The sequence below is a fragment of the Seriola dumerili genome, unplaced genomic scaffold (assembly GCF_002260705.1).
Source record: "Seriola dumerili isolate Sdu_G_001 unplaced genomic scaffold, Sdu_1.0 BDQW01000088.1, whole genome shotgun sequence".
Lineage (NCBI taxonomy): Eukaryota > Metazoa > Chordata > Actinopteri > Carangiformes > Carangidae > Seriola > Seriola dumerili.
The window spans coordinates 13,619,177-13,642,398 of record NW_019174343.1 but is presented as its reverse complement, the minus strand read 5'-3'; the positions used below and the strand labels follow the sequence as shown (position 1 = coordinate 13,642,398).

The following is a 23,222-nucleotide window of genomic DNA, read 5'->3' as shown; positions in this document are numbered from 1 at the left end:
AGTAATCTTGAGCACCTTGAAATGTGTGCAGCTGATTTTTCTCCCAAGCGTGAAAGACACCTGTCATGTGTGTTCGCTATAGTCTGCTGTCTTAGATCCACCAACGGGAAGTTCAAACGAAACAGAGAACAGTGACATTCAAATCAGTCTCATACAGTGTGAAACAAGTGGTAGGCCATTGTGGCAACTGCTGCATTTATTTAACAGATAACGTGAAATCTGTTTTCCTGTATCTTGTGTTTTCATGTTTATTTGTACTGTATATTAGGACCCCCCCTTGAAAACGAGATGATTCATTTCAAGGGGTTTATCCGAAAGAATAAACTTGTATCAAGCCAAATCTATGAGAAACGGGTAACTCTCGGTCACATCAATCCAGCTAAATCTATAGTATATAATCACAAATTTGCCTGAAAGGGCTTTACAGTCTGTACAGCAAACCAATTTTAACAACGTAGCTTTCAGTTAGGAGGTGGTAAAATTAGGAAATAATTTACTTCTGCATGAGATGATATCAACGAGATAGTTACCATTTTGTAGGATAGCTGTTCTCAATGAATAATAGTGTGGCTAAAGATTGTGTGATTGATAATGTAACATTGACAAAAAATATATTATCAAGACAGTGTCATTAGAAAAAACAGAGATATGTCAATCTCAGGTAACTGAAAAATGTGATATAATGATAAATAATTATTGGCCATGTTTTGTTGCCCCTATTAGTTTTCCATCATACTTTCATACTTTGGCTGATATGATTAGAAACAGATAATAAATTGCATTCTATGTGGTAGTAAAGATTTGAATATATATAGTGTATAATACATTGTATATTTCAATGTGTTTGGGTTTTGTTTTGTTTTTCTCTAATGGTTTGTTAATTATTTAGCAAGTGTCCTCATGCATATTGACATGATCTAACATGATTTAACAAGAAAAAGTTTTCAAAATATAGTGTTTTTATCGTATGATATACTTTGTGTTAGATGCGTTCAGGGGTTGGTACAGTATAAATGACTTAATTAAAATGTTCATTATGAAAACATAAACAGCCCAACTATCACCATATGACTGTAGTCTCTACCAATCAACGAGCTCCACTAGACCATTTAAAAACGAAGTGCCGGTCAGCGCGTAGAGATCTAGTGGGTGTCTTCGATTAGAAAGTCCAACGTGCCGTCTGACGCGTCTATTCTTTCGGGACAGCCGGGCGGGGTAGGGAAGAGCCAATCAAACTCATCCTACCATTTGTAAACCGAGTGAGCTCAGTGCACCAGCGTGCAAAGTGTGACCCAAATCAAACTCACCCAACAGAGACGCGATCATCTGTGAGGAAACCACGGAACCAATAAGATATACATAATCCCTAACTAAAGAGTATTGTTCTCATAAGTGTTACCTGTGTGAGAGCGAAATCCATCGTAGTTTATTTCCTATGATAATCAAAGTAGACCAAAATGACGTTCAAGACGTTTTACTCTACTCTATCACAGTCCTGCGGGCACTTAACTCCTTCAAACAGATTTGAACACGCAACACTGGAGCTGTATCTGTTTGGTAAAATATTAGTTACACACACTCAGTATTTGCGTTTGAAATAAAGTCTCAAAGTGAGCATGTTGTATCTGACGCGGCTACGCTGCGACTGGGTTTAAAACAAACTGTGAATCTAAATAATTTGTGGGTGTCTACTTTTTGAGGCGGAGGAGTACGGCCTGTGACTGTCAACCGCTCGTCTCCAACTAGATAATTCGTCTTTGAGTTCAATGAGTGGTGAATGGACATGAACTGAGAGACAGAAATCCTCAGCGAGCGATTTCGGCGTGAGGAAAAAACAAATATATCCAGCTACAGGCATAACGAAGATGCAACGATGAGTCAACCTCAGCTGAATGAGTTCATTCCTCCTCCGGAGTGCCCTGTTTTTGAGCCCAGCTGGGAGGAATTCGCCGACCCTTTTGCGTACATCAACAAAATACGACCCATTGCAGAGAAAACTGGCATCTGTAAGGTCCGCCCGCCGCCGGTGAGTGTTTCCTCATTTTTACAGTATTTCGAGCTTTTGTTTTGTGTGGTGTGTGTATCTCTGCTGCTGTTGTTAATTTAGCAGGCAAAGTTGTGTTTTTAGACAGGTTTCAACATGGCGGATTGCGGCTCCGAGTTGAATTGTCAGCTAGCCTGAGCCCGGAGTGTGTTGTGTTTGCAACAGCCATAGAGAAGCACTCAGACATTGCCATTCAGGAGGAAATACTATGTCCTGGACAAGTTTTTAACCTTCAAACACTCAGACATGTGTTTATTGTATCAGTCAGCTTTAGGGGTATGATCTCTAAAAATAATTCAAATGCCAAAGTTTTGCCTGTATGCAAATATAACAGAAATTGTTTACGTTAGCGCAGAATGAAATGCTTCCTGGAGTCAGCGCACGGAAACAACCCGACAACATTTAAACTAGTCTTTTAGCCACTTCTTTTATACAGTTCGTTAAATGTAAAGCCCAACTTTCCCAACAGGATTTGACGGGTTTAGCTAGTGTGAGGTAACATAGCCAACGTTAATTAGGCCTGTTTAAAGCTGCAGTTGTCTGACATTAACGCTGGCTAACGTTACCTACGTGCTCGGTGACCAACTGTTTATGGAGAGATGGGGTCGCCTAAACACGGAGCCTAACGGACACTGTTTCTGCTTTAGTTTTGTCATTTTTTTTACATGTAAAACCTACTTGAGTGCTTTTATTCCTGGTTGTTTACGTCGTCAGTTATTTAGATAAGTATTTCAGGCTTGCAGGGTAATATTATATCGTTATTACGAAAACAACTCTCGGACGATTGGCTGTCTTTTAAAACATTTTCTTTTTCTAATTGGAGGATTACAATGCCCTAATCCACACCTCCCTAACGTCACAGGAGTCAAATATTACATTTTCAGCATATAAAGAAGATGTAGTAATCATGAATCCTCCCTCAAATACACAGAATTTTGAATTATCTTACATTGGCCTTATTTCTGATACATTGTAGGAGAGGAGGGCATTCAAGGGTGTGTCCAAGCTTCCACGCAAATTAGATAAAAGGCGAATTCTGCTTAAATAAATTATATTACCATGACTGGTGACTAACATGATTTATGTCAGATATCCCCTTTGTCAGTTTGAAAACATTAAGGTCCTGGATGGGAATAGTTTTCTTTGATCTGTATGCCGTCAGATAACATGAGACTCATCTGTAGTAGAAATTAGTAAACTGCAAAAGCCCATTTTGCACGGTTTAACAGGACGGTTAGGAGTAAGAGGGACTAGATTGTTATCAAAAAGGGTGGGAGAGAGACTGCTTTAAGTGTTTGCTGGTGTTGTGGCTGAAAATGCACTGCTGATGTAAACAAAAGAAGGCAATGGCAAAAGGTCTGAGCAAGGATTGTGGATGCAGCTTGTCTAGGTTTTTCATGACGTATATTATCGTCAAAGAAGTGTCCCCTCTTCTATTCTGTGCTTTGCTTAGACCAGTGCTTAACTGCATTGTAGTCTACAGTGCATATCTTTATAAAGAGACCTGTTGTTGATCTCATCATTTAGAAATATATTGTGAGGCAAAGTTGTGGCCTATGACACTTTTGCCTGACCACATTCAGGGCATCGCCGCAAGTCATTTAAATTTACTGGCATCTTTATGACTACATTGGCAGGTTTTAAAATGCAGGGTAATTCTTTTAATTACGTACCATATGGTTAAGAAGCAGCAGGTCAACAAATAAAAAGTACAAATTCAATACCTGTTCATTTAGCGTGTTCTGGTTTGTGTATATATAGTATATATGTAAAATTAATACAAAAGAGGAACAATGTCTAATTTTCAATTCAGCATTTGCCCTACACTGTATGCATCATTATCTGCAGTCCTGTGTCATGCACCATCAGTTTCTACTGAACATTCAGACCAAAGTATGGCTCCAGTGTGGTGTGTGAGCCAAACAAACCAATAAACAATCTTAAAACCTTTAGCAGTGTGAATCTGAGCTCTTGAGGGTGGAAAGGCACAATGGCGTTGGACATCCTGGAGGCTTGTATGGTGAAGGCACACATTGTGTACATGTAACATCCTGTGTTTTTAAGATAGGATCTGGCCAGAGATCTCCTTTTCTTTGTTTCCGTTTTCTCTACTTTTTCTCTCGTGTAAAGCAATCAAAAAGAGCAAGTGTTTTAGAAAAGGAAGAAGACATTGCATCACAACCTGTTTTTGATCAGTGATTTCTGGGTGCACAGTATGTGGTCAGTATTTCCTTCAGGGTTTAACATGAGTTAGATTTTGACTCTAGATGTTAGTAGCGCATACGTAAATGATTCTCCGTGATTATGTTATGACTGTTTACGGTTAACTTCTCACCACTCGTATTCGTAATTTTGTACTAGAGGGAAAATTAGTCATGTTTGGACCAAAACTGTGCTTGAAATCTTAACTGGTGTGGTCAGAAAACCCAGTGCAGTTCCATATGTTTCAAAACAATTGTTTTCCTTTTGTGCCCGCACATTTGTGGGTCTAATCCAGCTTTGTCTACAGATGATAAGGTGGCGTTAATGCAGCTATTGTTGTCCCTATTCTGACTAGCAGTTTCAACCCAGGAAGAAAAAGAGCCTGTCCAGACCCAGTAGATGTTGTGTGCAACATTTTACATTTTATACTGCTAAAGCCACCGTGACAGGTGGTCATTTTTAAAGAGAATGCTGACTATTTTCACAAATTAACTGTTTGTTTCTGTACTATTTAAGAGATATTGTGATAATTAAAATCTGAATTAGATCCTGAACCGTAGCCTAACTTCCGGGCCCAACTGAGTCAAGTCACATGATCAGTTTACATATCTTGTAAGTGTAGTTTTGTAGTTTCAGCGGTAGTTTGGTTCAAAGATGTTGACATCGTGTTTAAAGAGCAAAACTAAGACCATATTTCAGGGTTGACAGGTCCATTTTGTTATGTTACAAATGCAATAACAAGTTATTCCACATATTAATGATGTCATCTGATTTAGATTAGTATTCATAATGTGGTCAGTGTTGTTATTTATTTATTCATTTATTCTTTGTCTAAAAGCCAAAACACAGAGTTAAGACCAGAGCACACCAAAAGCAATGTTGTTTATTATTTTATTTTTCTCTCATTTGTATAAAACTGAGATGATCCTGCTGATTATTGAGCCATCACTCTAGTCTTCTAGTCTTGCAGGAAGTTGTGTGGTCTAGCAAGAGTAGGTTTGTTTAAATACAATGTGCAAGTGCATTAATGCAGTGCATTCAGAAAGTGTTCAGACCCCTTCAGTTTTGTCACATTTTTATGTTGCAGCCTGCTAAAATAAAGAATCATTAATCTACACCCAATACCCCATAATGACAAAGAAGTCATTTGTCATTATGGGGTGCAGATTGATGAGGGAATTTTTTTTCAATTATTTTAGCATAAGGCTGCAACATAACAAAAATGTGAAAAATTGGTGTGGTTAAGTTGCTGTAGTTAACTCCATGGAATATGGACAGGCAGTTATTCCATGTTCTTGTGTGTTGTTGAATCACATACTGGGGATTCTCCTGTTATCATTTGATAATCAGCCAATTTCATTCAAAGGTTCTGACAAACATTTTAAGACATTTTTAAATTGTCATATTTGATTTTAACATCACCATGTTGATGAATGCAACTAATGAAAGTCTGCTTATTTACCATGTAGTTTTGTACATGCAAAACATTTATAATGTATAATGTATGTGTGTGTATTAATGTATGTGTATATTTGTTGATGTCACCAAAAAATCAACATGTAATGAACAGATTATTACTATTGATCAGCCATATTGCTCAACGCAAAATATTGCCTTCAGCATATTTGCATGTTTGCATGCACACAGTGACTTCCTGTAGGCTTGCCTCTAAATACAGGCTTTGGGTTTACCTGAAGAACTGCAGTTTATTTGATACATGAGACTGGGTGTGTAAATAGTAAAGAGTTTTAGATTTTTATTACCTGTTGACTTAAACCTGGTCAGTTTAGAGGATCAGATGGGGAAGTGTTTAAAAATCACGCTTAAGTGGTAAGTAGCAACAATCAAAGGGTCTTTATTTCATAAAATATGCCTATCTGTATTAAGATATAAAATGTGCTACTTTTAAGGTCACATAGACAGCCCCCCTGCACATATACAGACTCATTAATGCACCAAACCTGCAACTGAAAACAGTCTTAAATAAAAAACACAATGTATTCCTGCTGTTTGAGTAACATTTGCTAAAACCTACAGTCCCAAGGATATTTAGTCTTTTTTGTGCTTAAGATGAAAATGTATAATTGCGGCTTCAGGCTTATTTTGAGTGGTTTGACTAAAATTATGCATCTTTCACTTGAAAAACATGACATATTCTTACAGACTTACAAATCTGTGAACTTAATTTGTTTTCAGAGGCTTCTGTTTCAACGTGACCATCAGAGATATTGTCTCATTTTGCTTAATAAATGTTTTTTCTTAATTCTCTCAGGAATGGCAGCCACCATTTGCCTGTGATGTTGACAGACTGAAATTCACGCCACGAATACAAAGGCTTAATGAATTGGAGGTACATTCATATAATACGTTATATATTATATATATTTAAGATACCTAAAATGTAGTAAGTGTAAATGCTGTATTCAGTAAGTTAAAAATCCTGTCAATTAATTACAGGTAATTTGCCTTTTCCATTTCTTTATAACTGCAGTCACCTTAAACAGTAAAATGTTTATTACATGACTAACTAACCTTTGTGTCATCCTGTTTTTAGGCTCAGACCAGAGTTAAGCTCAACTTCCTGGATCAAATAGCAAAATTCTGGGAGCTGCAAGGATGCACTCTGAAAATTCCTCATGTGGAAAGAAAGATTTTGGATCTTTACCAACTGAATAAAGTATGTGCAAATTCTAGTTTTATAATTAGGATTGTATGAAGAGGACAATAACCAGTTTACAATTAAATTATATGTTTGTGCGTTTATTTACTCTTAATTTCTACTGGGACCAATTCTAGAGAGATCAATTTGAGACCATTTTCTACTTAAATGGGAATGGGAACACACCTTCTGAAATACTGAACTCATGGTTTCTCTCTCTTCAAAGCTGGTGAATGATGAGGGAGGTTTTGATGCAGTCTGCAGAGACCGACGCTGGACTAAGATATCTGTCAAGATGGGCTTTGCTCCAGGCAAGGCTATTGGCTCTCATCTGCGGGCACACTATGAGAGGATCCTCTACCCATATAACCTGTTCCAGACTGGAGCCAATCTGCCCGTACGTCACATCTCTTCTTTCTTTTTTCAGTAGAGCAGCAGTAGCTAGACTCATTGTTTACAGTGGAGTGGATGTTTATTTGAAGAATTAACAGTCCATTACAGCGTCTTTTTAACATATTTATAATTATAAACTTGGTCCCGACTTTCTCCAAAAGCTTAGTACACACAGGATTAATATAGTTGACAATTGTATAGTTTTAATGGAATGAATGTGGATCTAGTCTTAGTTTGGTCTTAAGAATATCATAGAAACAACAATGAAACTTTGCCAGGTATTGAACAGTTTGGTTTCTTACTGAGGCCTCTCAGCCATATTTGCTTGCAGTGCTGATAAAGAGGTGAAACAGTTATCAAAGACAGTGAGGTTTTTTACTTTGGACTGTTAGGGCCACTATCTTAAGGTGATGGATACAACAACTTCATCATTGTACAATCAGTAAAACACTTGTGCAGTCCAATAAGCAAAAATCACAATACAGTCAAATCAACATCTCCAGACAATTGCCACAAATATACTATTACAAGGTACTCTCTAGTAGATGAATCTTGTATTGGATTACAAACATGTTGTACTAGTATCTATGACGTGGCCCAAGCTGTCATCTTTTCGAGGGGCAAGATCTTGGAGAAAAAAAAACAAAAAACATTTAAATCCTCATTTTAGGTATTAGATTGTTTTCTTTCTTTAAAGCATGTGCTAACACCAACAGTTTTTGTTTTGTCCGGTCTCTATTGTTTGAGTGTGTCGGATTGGTTAATTTGGCTTAAATTCAGGGGGAAAGAAATGTGGCTATTTTTTTATCTCACTTAGCTCTTAACTAGACTAATTCATTGTTTAATGACGGAAGGTTTTCCAACTTCTTTTTGCAGAAGGCCACCTTGACCAATGACACTAAAGATAAGGAGTACACTCCTCATGACCTGCCGCAGCGCCAGTCTGTGCAGCCCCAGGAAACCTGCAGTATTGCTCGCCGAGCAAAACGAATGAGATCTGAAGTGAGTCTGATCTTTGCTTCTCACTTTTCTCTCATGCTACCACATCAATCATATGTGATTGTATAGCATTCATACCTTTATGGCTTTGATGCACATTCAGCAAAGGTTTACAGCAGTTACACTTAGGCAGGAATGTCTTGTGATGCTCTCAGCTTTACAGTAAGGTGTATTTACATTTTGTGTCCAACATGACAGAGGACCAGCCGACCTCAATTCAAACTGCACCTGTGGCCTTTTTTGCATGTACAGGGTCAAGCCATTAGTTCCCTGGTGTAAAACTCTATGCACCCGATGTCTTACTGGCGACCCAGTAGAATGTGCAACTCTTGTCTCTTTGTTTGTCTCTGACTCTCACTGTGATTCTGACAGAGAGGTTGTGTTAAAACCGAACCTGGGGAAGTTTGTGAGAATCGTCCCAATCTCAGGAGGAGGATGGGAACATTTGTTGCCAAACCAGAGCCTGGTAAGAACAAAGACAGTGCCAATTGGTTTATAAAGACAATGGGATGTGTTGGTTAAATTGAGCTACATTATTCGAGATTCTTACAGCTTCCAATGAACCGTCATCCATGTCTTTCAGTGAGAATGGCCGTCACCGAGGTGAAAAAGGAGCCCATTGAACATGAGGATCCAACAGAATATGAAGAAATTCTATTAAATAAGATAAACAAACCTCCTCAGAATAAAGTAAGTTTTTTTTCTATTGTATTGAAATTATGGCTTATATCATTATAATTCCCATACTGTACAAATAAAACAACGTTTATCCTTATTGGATGCATGTGAAAGAAGATAATTGCACATCACAGAACAAAGACAGTGCTCACAATTGTTCTGTGTACTCAGGTGGACCAGTACATGTGTCTGGTGTGTGGCAGTGGGAGCGCTGAGGACCGCCTGCTGTTGTGTGACGGCTGTGATGACAGCTATCACATCTTCTGTCTGATCCCTCCCCTCCATGATGTTCCCAAAGGCGACTGGAGGTGCCCCAAGTGCCTGGCTCAGGTGAGCTGCAAGCCCTCCACCTCTGGGGAGCTAAATCCTAACAGAGAAGTTTATAATTGGGAACAAGAGAATAATCTCCTGTCTGATATCCACAGATATAGTACAGATGTGAGTGGTTTGTTTTTAACTTCATATCCCATCTTTATTCTCGCAGGAATGTGGCAAACCTCCTGTCGCTTTTGGCTTTGAGCAGGCGGGCAGAAGCTACACCCTCCAAGCTTTTGGAGACATGGCCGACTCCTTCAAGTCTGATTATTTCAACATGCCAGTTCATGTGAGTTCAAATCGCTTGTTCATTGATATGGTTTCCATTCCACTTAGTTTTTGTTTTGTTGGTAATTACCCTTAATTTCAGTCACTGGTTTAAGTATGATGGGATGTAATCTTTAACTGGCTTCTATGTGTGTGTGAAAAATATGGATGAAAGTTGCTCTTCTTGTTAATGGAAATTTAAGGGTCTCCTATATTAAAAGACACACACACATTATAACAACCGTGTGTGTGTGTATATATATATATATATATATATAGTGTATAATTACAATGGTGAGAAAAGATGATGATTTAAATGACCGCAAGGAAATGATTGACTGGATCAACTAAAAATATGTAAATCAAATAGATTGATTAAAAGAAAATACACAACAACATTAGATTTAATGACCTGACCTACAGAGGTGAGAATTACATCATATCCAGTAAGACCTTTGAAAGCCACATGACTAGGTTGCGTGGACAGTATCTTTATGACAGCGTGCTGTGAAGGGTGACGTCCATAGACCGTCTCCCACAGGCCTATCTTCCCATAATAGTCCTTTGAAGCTCTCAGTTGGCCACTATGACCTGACTCTTCGGTGGGAGCCACTTTTAACGCGAGTGTAGGGCAAACACAGTCAGTAGTTGAGGTAGCAGTGGCGATGGTTAATCGGCCCCACTGCATAGACTGCTGTGGATGGTTAAATGTTGAGGGAAGTGGTTCATTGGGCAGATAAATCCATAGGCAGACACAGTGCAGCTTGAGAAGTTACAGTAACTCGTCTGTTTCACTACTTCATCTGTAGTTCTTCAGTTCGGCAGAAAAGCAGAAGAGCAGCATGGCAGATGGGCAAAAGGCAAAAGGCAGATAGGAGTTCAGTTCAAGACCCTTAAAGATGTCCAAACCAGTTACAGTTTTGGATTAAAGGTTCCACCTCTATTACCAGATACTTTTATCATTAATTTTGGACATATCATGCACACCTTACCAGCTGTCATTCTAAAAGTAGTTTTCCCCAAACTGATTTATGCTAATATTTGACCCCAAACATGACACGTCTTACACAGTGGAAATGAAAGTTTTATGACTAGTTATTTCTACCATTTGCACCCAACTCTAGTAATATCAATATAAACAAAATATTCCAGTGCATGAAATTGTTCTATTTTTGTCGAACAAAAAGGTCTTCTGAGACTAGAGGCAGATTTTGGCAGATTTTAAAGGGAAACTCTCTGGACTCTGTTATTTGGTTTTATGACTTTGGTCTGGAACAAAGGAATGCTTTGATAACACACTTCCAGAGAAAGTCCTGTTTGTCTTATCTAATGCTTTGGGGAGGCGGGGGGAGCCCAGCGTCGGCGTCTCTCTTGCCATGCCGGCTCCCCCTTTTACACGGGCGTTGATCCAGCTCTGTGACTACCTCCGCTGCCGGCTTATTGCCACAACAACAATGCCCAACCATTCCGTGTTCGTATATTTTATACAGAGCGGCGAGGCGGAATAAAAGTGCCACATTCCCGCCTTGAATAGGCTGCGTTAAAGGGGCTATAGACAGAAAATTTTATCCAGCTGAATTCTTGCTGTTGTTCTTTATACTGGTCTAAACAATTCAAGCTCAAATTCTGATAGGTGTAGCAGTGACTGGAGAAACGCATCACTTTTTATGTAGCCCATATTTTTGGTTACTAGATTTGTGCTTTTTGTGTGTTTTTCAGATGGTTCCCACAGAGCTTGTGGAGAAGGAGTTCTGGCGTCTGGTCAGCACCATCGAGGAGGATGTCACTGTGGAGTACGGAGCAGACATTGCCTCCAAGGAGTTTGGGAGTGGTTTCCCTGTGATGAACAGCCATTTTGAAGTCTCTCCTGAGGACGAGGTACAAAACTGTCTGTTGTTATGGCGATGATGTTATACTTGGCTACAAAATACATTTTTCACCATGATTTGGAGTCATAATCGAATTAATTGAAATTGAATACTAAAATATTTCATTTTATAAATAACTTTTCTCTCTCTAAAACCTTATGAAAAATATAGTGGTCATGATCAGGTAATGATGTCTAAAAACATGCCCACTATGAATACTTAATTAATATTGATTATCAAAGCAAATTCTCCAAAGGTCAAATATTTCTCAAATATCTTTCATTATTTCTTAAGCAGGGTTGGTGGGAGGTGTAGGCTAGGAACTGAGAGACATGAACAATGCTGACATTATGTTTTTGTTTACAGATGTGATGAGTTTTCAGTTTACAGGGATATATTTGAGTGAGAAGTTCAGTGGAGTGTTGAGACCTGTCTCTGACCTGCAGCATTACCTGAGCAGCGGTTGGAACCTGAACAACATGCCGGTGCTGGATGCCTCGGTGCTGACTCACGTTACAGCTGACATCTGTGGGATGAAGTTACCCTGGCTCTATGTGGGCATGTGCTTCTCCTCCTTCTGCTGGCATATTGAGGACCACTGGAGCTACTCCATAAACTATCTACACTGGTAAAATGCATTCACCAAACTCTGTTAAGTATCTGTAATGGTGATTTTAACGTTTGCTTTCTTACACTACAAACACGCTGGTATTTTTCACACTGGTCATGGTTTTGGCAAATCTATAATTCTTCAAAAATTACAGTATTACTGTACCAGTCCTGTCTAGTACAGTAATGGCAGTAATGTATCATTTGTGTGGAGATACGAATGTTTTTTTCACTAAGATGTCCATATGTGTAGGGGGGAGCCAAAGACGTGGTACGGGGCTCCTGGTTATGCTGCTGAGCACCTCGAGTCTGTCATGAAGAAACTGGCCCCTGAGCTGTTTGAGTCCCAGCCAGACCTCCTTCACCAGCTGGTCACCATCATGAATCCCAATACGCTGATGAACAACGGCGTCCCGGTAACAAGCTCACTCTTACACTCATTTATCAGCCATCGCATTCAAATGTCTTAAACAATGTTTGATCTTTATCCACTAAGTGTGATGACAAATCCTCACATATGATATCACAGATCACTTTTGCACAGAAAAAATGAATATGAATGACATTCTGTGCTTTGTTACTGATATACTGGTGACAGAAAAAAATAATAAAAAAATAAAAATACCTCAACTATCAGCAAGACAAGACAACATATGTCATCTTGTCAAAGTACATAATGAAAAGTTTAAAAAACAGGGACTGTTAAATATGTACAACTTGTAATTTTTCTGTCCTTTCTTACTCTTAACTAGATCTATCGCACCAACCAGTGTGCAGGCGAGTTTGTCATCACTTTTCCCAGAGCTTATCACAGTGGATTCAACCAGGGTTTCAACTTTGCTGAAGCTGTCAACTTCTGCACAATGGACTGGGTAAGAAATTAGTTCATCCATCTGTTTGCATAGCACCAGCCATGTTCTTTTTAAAAATAATTATCTTTGCTCAAATATAGTAGCTCTGCACCATCCCCCAGTTAATATTGTGTTGTGTCTAGAAGTCAGGGAAAACTTGCTTGCTTAGAGTTTAAAAGGAAAATGTTCTTCTTTAATGTCAAAATTTGCTAATAATAATATCAAGAAAATAAAACTGGCGAAAACACGTATAGACATACAGCACATACAGTACATAAAAACTGAGGACCTGAATGGGGGTTCCACTTCCAGGAACAGGGATTTGTTAAGTAATCATAACAATAATAATTATGATTTTTATGTTTTTTTTCCTGCTGCATTAGTGACTTATATCCATGTTTTCTGGCAGATGCCCATTGGCCGCAAATGTGTCGATCACTATCGCCAGCTGAGCAGGTACTGTGTCTTCTCTCATGACGAGATGGTTTGTAACATGGCCTGTAAAGCAGACACGATGGATGTTGACCTGGCCTCAGCAGTGCAGAAGGAGATGACCGTCATGGTCCAAGAAGAAGAGGAACTAAGAGAGAAGATTAACAAAATGGTGAGCAGTTCTTGTCTGAAGGACTTTTTTTTTTCTAGTATAAGAGTTAAAATGATGGCAGCATGTAGTTTCTGTATTTAGAGCACATAACATGTTGAAAATGAGAGTAAAGGGGTGGAATTTAATGTCTGAATCTCATTAATTCATCAGTTTGTTATATAAGCTCCTGTGGTCTGTGGGAGTTAGCTGGTATACCTTTTTAATGATGTGTCATCAAGGATAAATTAGAGAAAACTTAAAACTTGAAAGGTATTTATCATTATAGATCAAAGGATTTAGGTTAGGAGACTTTTTTGTCTGCACAGCTGTCACATTTAGCTCCTCTGTCTCCTCTGCAGCTCTAACAACTGTGAATTTGTATCCCCAGGGTGTGGTGCAATCACAGCAAGTCGATTATGAAGTGCTCCCAGACGAGGAGCGGCAGTGCTCCAAGTGTCGGACCACCTGCTACCTGTCTGGCATCACCTGTGCTTGCAGCCCCGGCAAGATGGTTTGTCTGTACCACACCCAGGACCTCTGCTCATGTCCTCATAGCAACCTCACACTCCAGTGAGTCTTCAGTAATCACATCAACCGAACATACTCGCTTCTGAGTTTCATTCGTTTTGTTTTTACTATTACCATGAAGCATCTGATTATCACACAAAACAATAGTGTGAGAATCATATTTGCAGAAATGGGCAGCTTTGCCCGTGTGTTTTTACTTAAAGGGCATTATTAGAGCACTTCATCAAAAATGAGACCTGCTTTAAATTTTTGTCAGCAATGAAATATTTCTATCACAGAGCAAAGAGACAAAATTAGGCCAGGAAACTAAACGTGCAGTTTCTGAGGCAGTGACATGAATTAATTTCATTAAGTTTTAATCTCACTAGATGAAGAGAATCAATTTAAAACATCCTAATAATGATACTTGTGACAAGATATAATTTTCTAAAAAGCATGCGTTCTCTGAGATTCTTATGAAATTAGCTGAAAAATTTTGAGCTCAGAGGGACTTTGTGAAATCAGCAGTGTTGTATTGTATAAACAAACAAAGCAATTTGGTTTTGCAGTAGTAATTTTAGTTTGATGTTGCCTAATCCCATGAAAAGCAGCTGTTAAATGTAAAAGGAAAAAGTGCTCAAAGGCTGCCGGCCTTATTTACAATTTCAAATCCAAAGAAAATTTAGAAAAAAAATGCATTTTACATTTTACTTTCTATTGAAGAAACGGCACGATCATCATAGTGTATTCATTGACTTGCTTTGTCATTTCCTGCAGTTACAAGTTTACACTGGATGAGTTGTACCCCATGATGGCATCAGTGAAGCTGCGTGCAGAATCGTACAAAGACTGGCTCTGTAATGTTCAGGAGATCCTGGAGAACAGAGGAAACAAGAAAAAAGGTTTGAAGAAAATGCAAAAAATGTCCTACCACAAAACCTTTGTCCCAAATATGCCTTCTCCTCCTGATTTTAAGGAGATACACTCATTAGTATTCTCAGTTGGCAACACTATCTTGTATTACTTTAACTTGTATTTTAAGACAGCTGTTGACACTTCATTTCACATGTACAATCTCCACATGTCTGTTTTTGTGTTTTTTAGAGAATGAACAAAACATTTTATTACTCTTTTTCCCACCACTTTCATTTGAGTGACACATGTAAATATTGACCTACAGTCTGTGAATGTGTTTTCTGAGGACTTAAGTACCAATTTCTGGTCAGGTTTGGAAGAGCTTCACAGCCTGGTGGAGCAGGCAGAAACAAAGGCGTTCCCACAAACCGGCCTCGTGGATCAGCTACGCACAGTCACCTCAGAAGCAGATAAAGTTGGTGTGATGGCACAACAGCTTCTCAATGGGAAGAGGCAGACGAGGTACTACAAAAATAGATTAGACATGTTTGGTTGCATCGCTGTGAATCAAAATCAGACCATAACACAATCAATAGCCACCCAGAAAATATGCCTTGTTGCTTCTGACCCACATCAGACATTGTGAGATGATGTGTGAAGAGAGAGGAGAGAGACCAGGAACAGCTGTGTTGATTGTAATAATGAAAATAATAGTAGTAATACCCTTAGGTGTAATGGGGTTATCAATAATAACATCAGCAATGAGAGTAGCACCAATTAATAATGATAATAATGAGTGTTGTAGTGGCAGATCTGGATCTTGCAGCTCCAGCGACTGATACCTGGAGAATGAGGACAGACAGAGAGAAAGAGAGGAGAAGCACAAACTACAGAAGAGAGAAAAAACACACCATGATATGAGGAAGTATGATGTATATGTATGGAGAGGGAGAGAGGGAGAAAGAGAGTGGTCAGTGCATCATGGGAGTAATCTAGGCCTATAGCAGTATAACTAAGGGATGGTTCAGGGCTCACCTGGTCAAAAATGACCCCATTTCTTTCTGTAGCACTGGAGGCCAAGGTAATGCCATCCAGAGTAACTATATTATCGGATAATGTATTCCTGACGTGTTTAGGGTCTGAATTTTGAATTTAGATCATCTTACTCTTACCCCTAGCTCATTGGGTTTTCTGGAAATGACAGTTTTCATTGTGTTGGTGTGAGCTGACATTATTCTCAATTATGGTTATTGACTCAGTTGTATTATTATAGGAGGTAACAGGGTTGATCTACAGGTAGTGTTTTCCATTCACCTTGCCAGACAAAGGTGGCAAAATGCAGATTTTATTTTCAAATTGCCAACATTAAGTTTATTTTTCTTTATTATTATTATTGCTGTTTCGGTCATTTTGATATCTCTCATTTATTGGTCTGTTGAGCAATTTTCATCTGTGTTGCAGGTATCGTTCTGGAGGAGGAAAGTCTCAAAACCAGAATGAACTGACAGTGGAGGAGCTGAGGTCTTTTGTTCGACAGTTAGACAACCTGCCGTGTACCATCCGACAGGCTCCTTTACTGAAGGTCGGTGAGCTTAGATTAGACTTGTTAACATGTATATGATTGTTTTTGTACAGGTCTTTTCTAAATAATAGAATCTTAAATATCATGAAGTTTTTAATTTGGAAAAAAGTTTCTTCAACTTGAAACATGTTTGATGTATGAGAGTGAAATTATTGAATTTTTGAACATAGTGTTGTCCAAGTATTCAAATGTTGGTACCAAATGCGTGTTCAATATGACCTCTAGGACCTGTTGACCAGGGTGGATGACTTCCGGCAGCGCAGCGAACATCTCCTCTCTGATGAGTCCCCCAGCCCACTGGAGCTGCAGGACCTGCTGGACGTAAGTCTGGGCCTAGACGTGGAGCTGCCACAGCTGCCCCTGCTGAGGGAAAGACTGGAGCAGGCTCGCTGGCTGGAGGCCGTGCAGCAAGCCAGCAGCTGGCCAGACAGCCTCTGTCTGGACACCATGAGGAGGCTGATAGACCAGGGCGTGGGCCTGGCCCCTCACAACTCCGTGGAGAGAGCCATGGCTCGTCTGCAGGAGCTGCTGACAGTGTCGGAGCAGTGGGAGGAGAGGGTGCTCAGCCTCATCGAGGCCAGGTGAGGACACAGAGCTGCACTGGACCTGTTGTGTTTGCATCTTCCATCCTTCAGTTTCCATAGCTTTTTTTTTTTCTTTTTAGTCAGTCCCGTAGCTGTGTTTTGGACGAAGAAACAAACAGATGGACTACTTGGTAACATTTACCAGGTTTCCAGTCAGATACTGTTTTTTTATGGAAATAGTTCAATCAGTTTTTGTTCTTGGTGTTAAGTGTGTAAATTAAATTACAATAGATTGGGCAAATGTGTCACCTTCTTTTTAAGTGAAAGAATCTTCAGAAACAATAGTGTCAGGGAAATGTTGACAAAATTTCAGCACAAGATATGAAATTACCATAAAAAACCAAATCAATATAATATAATATACTCTACCCCATCTACTCCTTACTTGTCCAGAGCTTGAAACCCTGAAACCATTACAGTACTGGACCTCAGATTATTGTGTTTTAACATACCGTAAAAGCTCTTTTCTGAAAGTGTGAATTTATACATTAATATTTTGTATATGTGCAATTTTCTTAAATAGCAGTGTCAGATGTGAAGTGAAAACATGAAACCAGCTTAAACTTCAGACAGTGCAGAGTGAAATGTGCCAAGTCTGCAGAGCTGGATCATGGTGGATAAAGAGGATCATGATGTTGTGACAGTGCTTAACCCACTAATGGCTCCACAGAGACTACACATTGTAAAGCATCAGACTCTACCATAGCAAGCACCTAAAGTGATCTAATATTTGATGTTTTAATACAACTGTGGGAAAAATGCATTTCTGTTGTCTATTTATCTGCGTGAATAGAAGGTGTACTTAATAAAGCTCATGTCATTTTACAGGCCATATCACAGCTTAGAAACACTTGATGCTGCTCTACAAGAAGTAGAAAACATCCCTGCTTATCTGCCCAACTGCCTGCAGCTGAAGGATGTTGTCACCAAAGCCAAGAAATGGCTGCATGAAGCTGAAGCACTCCAGGTTAAGAAATATATATGTTAAGCTATATATAGAATCTTCTAAACACTTAACACTTGGCTAGAGATGGTGGTGGCGGCGTGTAGATTGTAAATCTTGTGTGACTATGCTTGCAGCTCGGTGGACGTATTCCTGTGCTGGACAGTCTCTCTGAGCTGGTTCTCAGAGCAGAGGGCATCCCAGTGAGGCTCGAGCCGCTGAGTCGATTGGAGGCCCTCATCAGTGATGTTCAGGCCTGGAAGGAGAGCGCAGCAAAGACATTCCTACTGAAAAACTCCCCTTTCTCTCTCCTCGAGGTAAACGGAGATATTACATAGTTTGAGTCATTTCAAAGCTGTTTTACATGCCAGGGCCAATAGATAATGAGCCTATGTTTTCAGGTGCTTTGCCCAAGATGTGATGTAGGGACTGGGCATCAGAAGTCACGATCTAAAAAAACAAGAGAGTCTCCACAGATGAATAAAAAATCTTCAACGAAACTGGAGTCTCTATGTGATGTGGAGAGAGCGCTCTGTGAGAGCAGGGACTCTGCTTCTGCTGTGAGTGTGGCTGCTTTTTTTTTTTCATTCTTTTAAAATGATTTCCACAACAAGTATGATTATGCAATTGTAATTGTATAACAAAACGTATAATCAGAGCTGCCAAAACTGTCAAATCATGATTATTAACCTTTTTTTTTTTTTTTTAGAATTGCTTATCACATATTTCATCTTGTTTCAGTTTGCTTGACTCAAAAAGCTCAAGACTCAAAGTTTTTAACTTTTTTAACATAAAGCATAAAGTCCAGGTGAAGTTGAGTTTGCTCATTAAAACTGAAAGTATTGACACTTTTCAAGCTTAACTGACTGATCTCAGACTGCACTAATAACTTACCAAAGAGGAAACATAGTCTTTCATTAACCCAAAATTACTTTACGTTGCATATACTGTCTGAGTTTCTTTTTTAGTGGTTATTTAAATTTGACATGCTGTTGTGTATTGTTGAATTTCTAACGGCCGCATGTTTTGCTGTCAAGTGGTGAAACACTGTTGTACTTTAGTATTTAAATAATTTAAACTTTATATCATTACTTGTGTGCCTAACTAATTACTGTAGTCGGTAATATCATCTAATCTGGTGTCAGGAAGCAGAATGAGGGTGAGAATTGTTTTTGATTTCATCTAATAGATCTGATCTTCTCTCCTCACAGATGACTACTCTCGCTGAGGTCCACCAGAGGGAAATGGAGATCTTGTTGGCTCTGAGGGCCTCAAATGAATCTAAGCTTCTTCCTGCTGAAAACTGTTGCGCACTTAGTGTTTGTGTGTGCCAAAAGGCCCCTTCAGGTGCCATGGTGCAGTGTGAGCTCTGTCGTGAAGTTTTCCACTGTGGCTGTGTGGAAACGACCTCAGACCTCGAGTACGGCCAAGCCTGGCTTTGCCCTCTTTGTCAGCGATCGAGAAAGCCCCCTCTGGACAAGGTCCTGCCCCTGCTGGCTTCACTGCAGAGGATTCGGGTTCGACTTCCAGAAGGAGATGCCCTGCGCTTCCTCATCGAGAGGACGGTGCGATGGCAGCACAGAGTACAGCAGGCCTGCACAGAGGGAGCGCTGGAAAAAGTGTCAAAGATGGTCAGTGGAAACACGTGTTATAACTCAGTATATATATATATATATATATAGTTGAAAAAGATGTCTCTCTTGACTGTTACTTTGTTGACATAAGTCGCCATCAGAGGGCTTGTTTGTGTTATGAGTGACATTAGTTGGATGGCCCTGTAGACACAGTTGATTGTTCTTTATTGTTTCAGGGGAGAGCTGGACCCAGAATATCATCACATCTGACTCAGGAAATAAATGGTTCATCTTTTTATACAGAGCACCAGTCTGTTCCACTCCAGGGTCAGTGTTAAAAGCTTTTTCCACTTTGCATCTACACATTACTTTGCATTCATTCTGTTTATTTTACCCTCTGACCTCCGTCATATTTGTCACAGGACTTGGTCCTGAGCTGGATGAACTGATGGTGGAGGGATTCCTACTGCAGGTCACTCTGCCTGAGACCGAGCAACTGTACAGATACCTGCTGTACAAACTGGCCCCCTTGCCCTCACATAGCGCCCCCTGCGGGAACAACACAGAACAGGACCAACAGTCTCAGAGGGGGAGCCCACACCATAACAAGGTAATGATTAAGTTAATTACTTGGGGATCATGTTCTCAATCACTCTTGCTATTTATTCACTACTTTTTGGTATATTTGTTATAATGTTTATGTCTTAATGCAGAATGGAGTCTCCGGTTTCAAAAAGGAGGCAGTGAACGGTCAGAGCAAAAGGACCAAGCGACGGAAGGAAAGCTCCGACTCTCAGCACAGTGACAACGCCAAGAAGTGCCGTAAGAAGAAGTCCAAGAAAAGCAAAGAGAGGAGTGAAGAAACCAAGAGGACTAGTTCTCCCACACACACAGTATCTGACCCTGCTCCATCAGATTCAGAGGAGGACTACTCACTGTGTGCTGCACCATGGTGTAGGGAGCCAGAGGGTGACGAGGTTAGTTTTATATCATTTCATTATATACAATACATGCAGTATTTGCATCACACAAAGAGGTAGTGCTATGAGAGAGATGAACACATTTAAACAACAAAATGTTCCACTTTTCAGGTAAACTGGGTCCAGTGTGACGGCAGCTGCAACCAGTGGTTTCACCAAATCTGTGTCGGACTGTCTGCTGAGCGAGCAGAGAAGGAGGACTATATCTGCATAAGCTGCACACAGCCAGATTACAAAAAAGGAGAATGAAGACCAAAAAGTGACTTTGAAGGATCAGCAGTTTTGTTGCAAGCTGCAGCACTTAAGTGCACACCTGAACTCTGTGTGCCCTGCGGCTTCACCCCCCTTTACCTTCTGGCTTGCCCTTAGTGAACATGGTGCTATTTACTTTTTTCCCAGAGTTACAAAAGACTTCTGTCACTGTTTTCGTCACGTGGCTCATTTTTTAAGCCAATCAACTAATCCTTTCTGAAACTTTCCAAGACTTGATGCAGATGTACAAAATGGCAAAATGTTTCAAGAACCAACAGCGCAGGGATTTTTCAACCAAAAAAAAGTCAATTTGACATTACATTTTAGAACAGTTTTTTTTTTTACATGCATCTGAACAATGTGAAACTTATCTTTCTCTTGTAGAGTAATTATTATTTATCTAAGCAATAACTGAACTGATTAATTGAAGTTCACTTTTCACCTGAACTATATTTGTGCTTAGACATTCTTTGATAGGATGCCTGAAGCAGGCATGAAGCTAAAACTCTGAAGAATTCACTTTATTAATCCTATGATATTACACAGTTCAGTTAAAATTTGTGAACAACTCGAATCAGAAACAAGAGAGGCAATGACTGTATGTCTGAGCTTGTTGATCCAAAATGTTCAGAAGTTTGCACCTGAATATTTGCCCATATCCCTTGAAAAATCACTGACTTTGATATGAAGTCAGGTTTCCTTTTTTGCGCTGTCAATGGAGGAAAAAAATTAGCCCTGGATCTGTAGTTCTTGGCGCTGGGTGAGACTTGATGATGTTCACAAAGTAAGAATGAACTGTCCGACATCAAAGGAATGTACATTTTGTTTTAGGGTGGATTTTCCCTTTATGGTTTAGGATGAAAATATTGTGTTGGACTTAGATTTAACACAGACTGTGTGATTTATTTGCCACGGGTATATGACCTTTTTCTGCTCCTTTGGGTAAATAATATAATTCATATGTTGCAGTTTGCATTATAAAATAAAAATGTTTGTTCCCATGTGCCTGGACTCGTCAATCCCCTTGGAAGTGAAGGCCATACAGGTCAAATTCATCTTTTGTAGTCTGAAATCTGTAGTCGTATTGTAGCTGCTCATAAAAGTCTCATTTCAGTCTTCGCTGAAAATTAAAGCAACTGTTATCTGTGAAGGAATTTTTCCATCTTGAAGTCTTCAGGTGGTATGTGGCAGTGTTCCCACGGGTCACTTAGAAGTAAGCCCTAAAAGCAATAGTTGTGATCTATTTCAAATATAGCTGTGAAGACACTTGATGGACTCGAGCCCAGTCCCCAATAGCAGTTGCCATAAGCAACCAAGGTCATATAGATATGATGGACCGAGTTCCCGCTGAGGATGTGAACGGTCATAACACTGGTGCCCCTCAGGGTCACAAGATACACAGTCTTAGCTTTGGTCAAGTCAAGTCAATTTTTATTTGTATAGTGCCGGTCGAGCAGGTCTAGACCTCTCTATATTATTTACAGAGTCCCAACAATTCCCACCAAGAGCAAGCATTAGGTGACAGTGGCAAGAAAGACTTCCTTTGAAAAGGCAGAAACCTCGAGCAGAACCGGACTCAGGGTGGGCGGCCATATTCCTCAACCGGTTGGGTTGAGAGAGAGAGAGAGAGAGAGAGAGAGAGCGTGCACATGTGCGCAGGGGTGGGGGGCAGCCTGGGTGCTCATGTAGCTGTCATGTCGTCATGATTCTGCTGGGGACAGCAGGAGCACCGAAGAAAGAACCAAAGGATTTGTTAAAGTCAAAACAAAAAGAACCCAACAATTCCCATCAAGAGCAAGCATTGCATTCTTTGTTTTGGCAAATCCTTTGGTTCTTTCATCGGTGCTCCTGCTGTCCCCAGCAGAATCATGGAGATCAGCGGCAGGTGAAGTTGCCTCATTCAAGTGAAGTGGTTTCTGATTGGTCTCAGCAGCAGTGGCGTCATCTAAGCCAGCTTTCTCCAGTGGTCTCTTGTTGTTGTCTCTAGCGGTCCTGTCAGCTGTGGCTGGGGTTCCATCATTTGTGGTTTTGGCTTCATCTAAGCTACGTGTGGGTGGTCGTTCATCACTCGGGCAAGAAGCAGTTTCTTCATCAGATAGATGAAAGTGAGTCATCCGAACTAAAAATGGATTCTCCTTTAAAACTTACAACTTCACTGGATGTTACAGAGTGCTTGAATTTAACTGATGATTCCTCCAGTTGGCATTTTGTTATCGTCGAAAAGGCTGCTGACATGAGAGGGTTGGGGTTTGCATCATGAGGAAAATGTTTCATGGTAATAAAACGGTGCCCCAGAGCTTCACTGAGGGTGATTCTTTTTTGAGGATCTACCTGCAGCATTCGTTTGAGGAGGCTTAAAAAGGCCTGTGTGTCCTCAGACTCTGTGGTATCGTTCACCTCTGGGCGAGTCTTTGTCACGTCATTTAGACTGGTTAACTCGTCAAAAATGCCTCTATACCGCCTGGTCTTGGAGCCTG

At 39.9% G+C, this 23,222-nt stretch overlaps 1 protein-coding gene across 1 annotated transcript; it reads left to right on the top strand.

The window, feature by feature from the left end:
• Positions 1 to 1,742: 1,742 nt before the first annotated feature.
• Positions 1,743 to 21,738, top strand: LOC111221477 (lysine-specific demethylase 5B-B-like). Its single transcript, XM_022744846.1, has 27 exons — positions 1,743 to 2,026; positions 6,519 to 6,596; positions 6,801 to 6,923; positions 7,132 to 7,302; positions 8,175 to 8,300; positions 8,670 to 8,763; positions 8,881 to 8,987; positions 9,147 to 9,305; positions 9,460 to 9,579; positions 11,277 to 11,435; positions 11,872 to 12,053; positions 12,288 to 12,450; positions 12,787 to 12,906; positions 13,295 to 13,489; positions 13,857 to 14,038; positions 14,753 to 14,877; positions 15,202 to 15,352; positions 16,292 to 16,412; positions 16,638 to 16,993; positions 17,825 to 17,963; positions 18,077 to 18,256; positions 18,341 to 18,499; positions 19,151 to 19,570; positions 19,750 to 19,840; positions 19,936 to 20,123; positions 20,227 to 20,490; positions 20,605 to 21,738. The coding sequence occupies exons 1-27, from the start codon at positions 1,874 to 1,876 to the stop codon at positions 20,740 to 20,742; spliced, it is 4,464 nt and encodes a 1,487-aa protein (XP_022600567.1). The 5' UTR covers positions 1,743 to 1,873; the 3' UTR covers positions 20,743 to 21,738.
• The last annotated feature ends 1,484 nt before the right edge of the window (positions 21,739 to 23,222 follow it).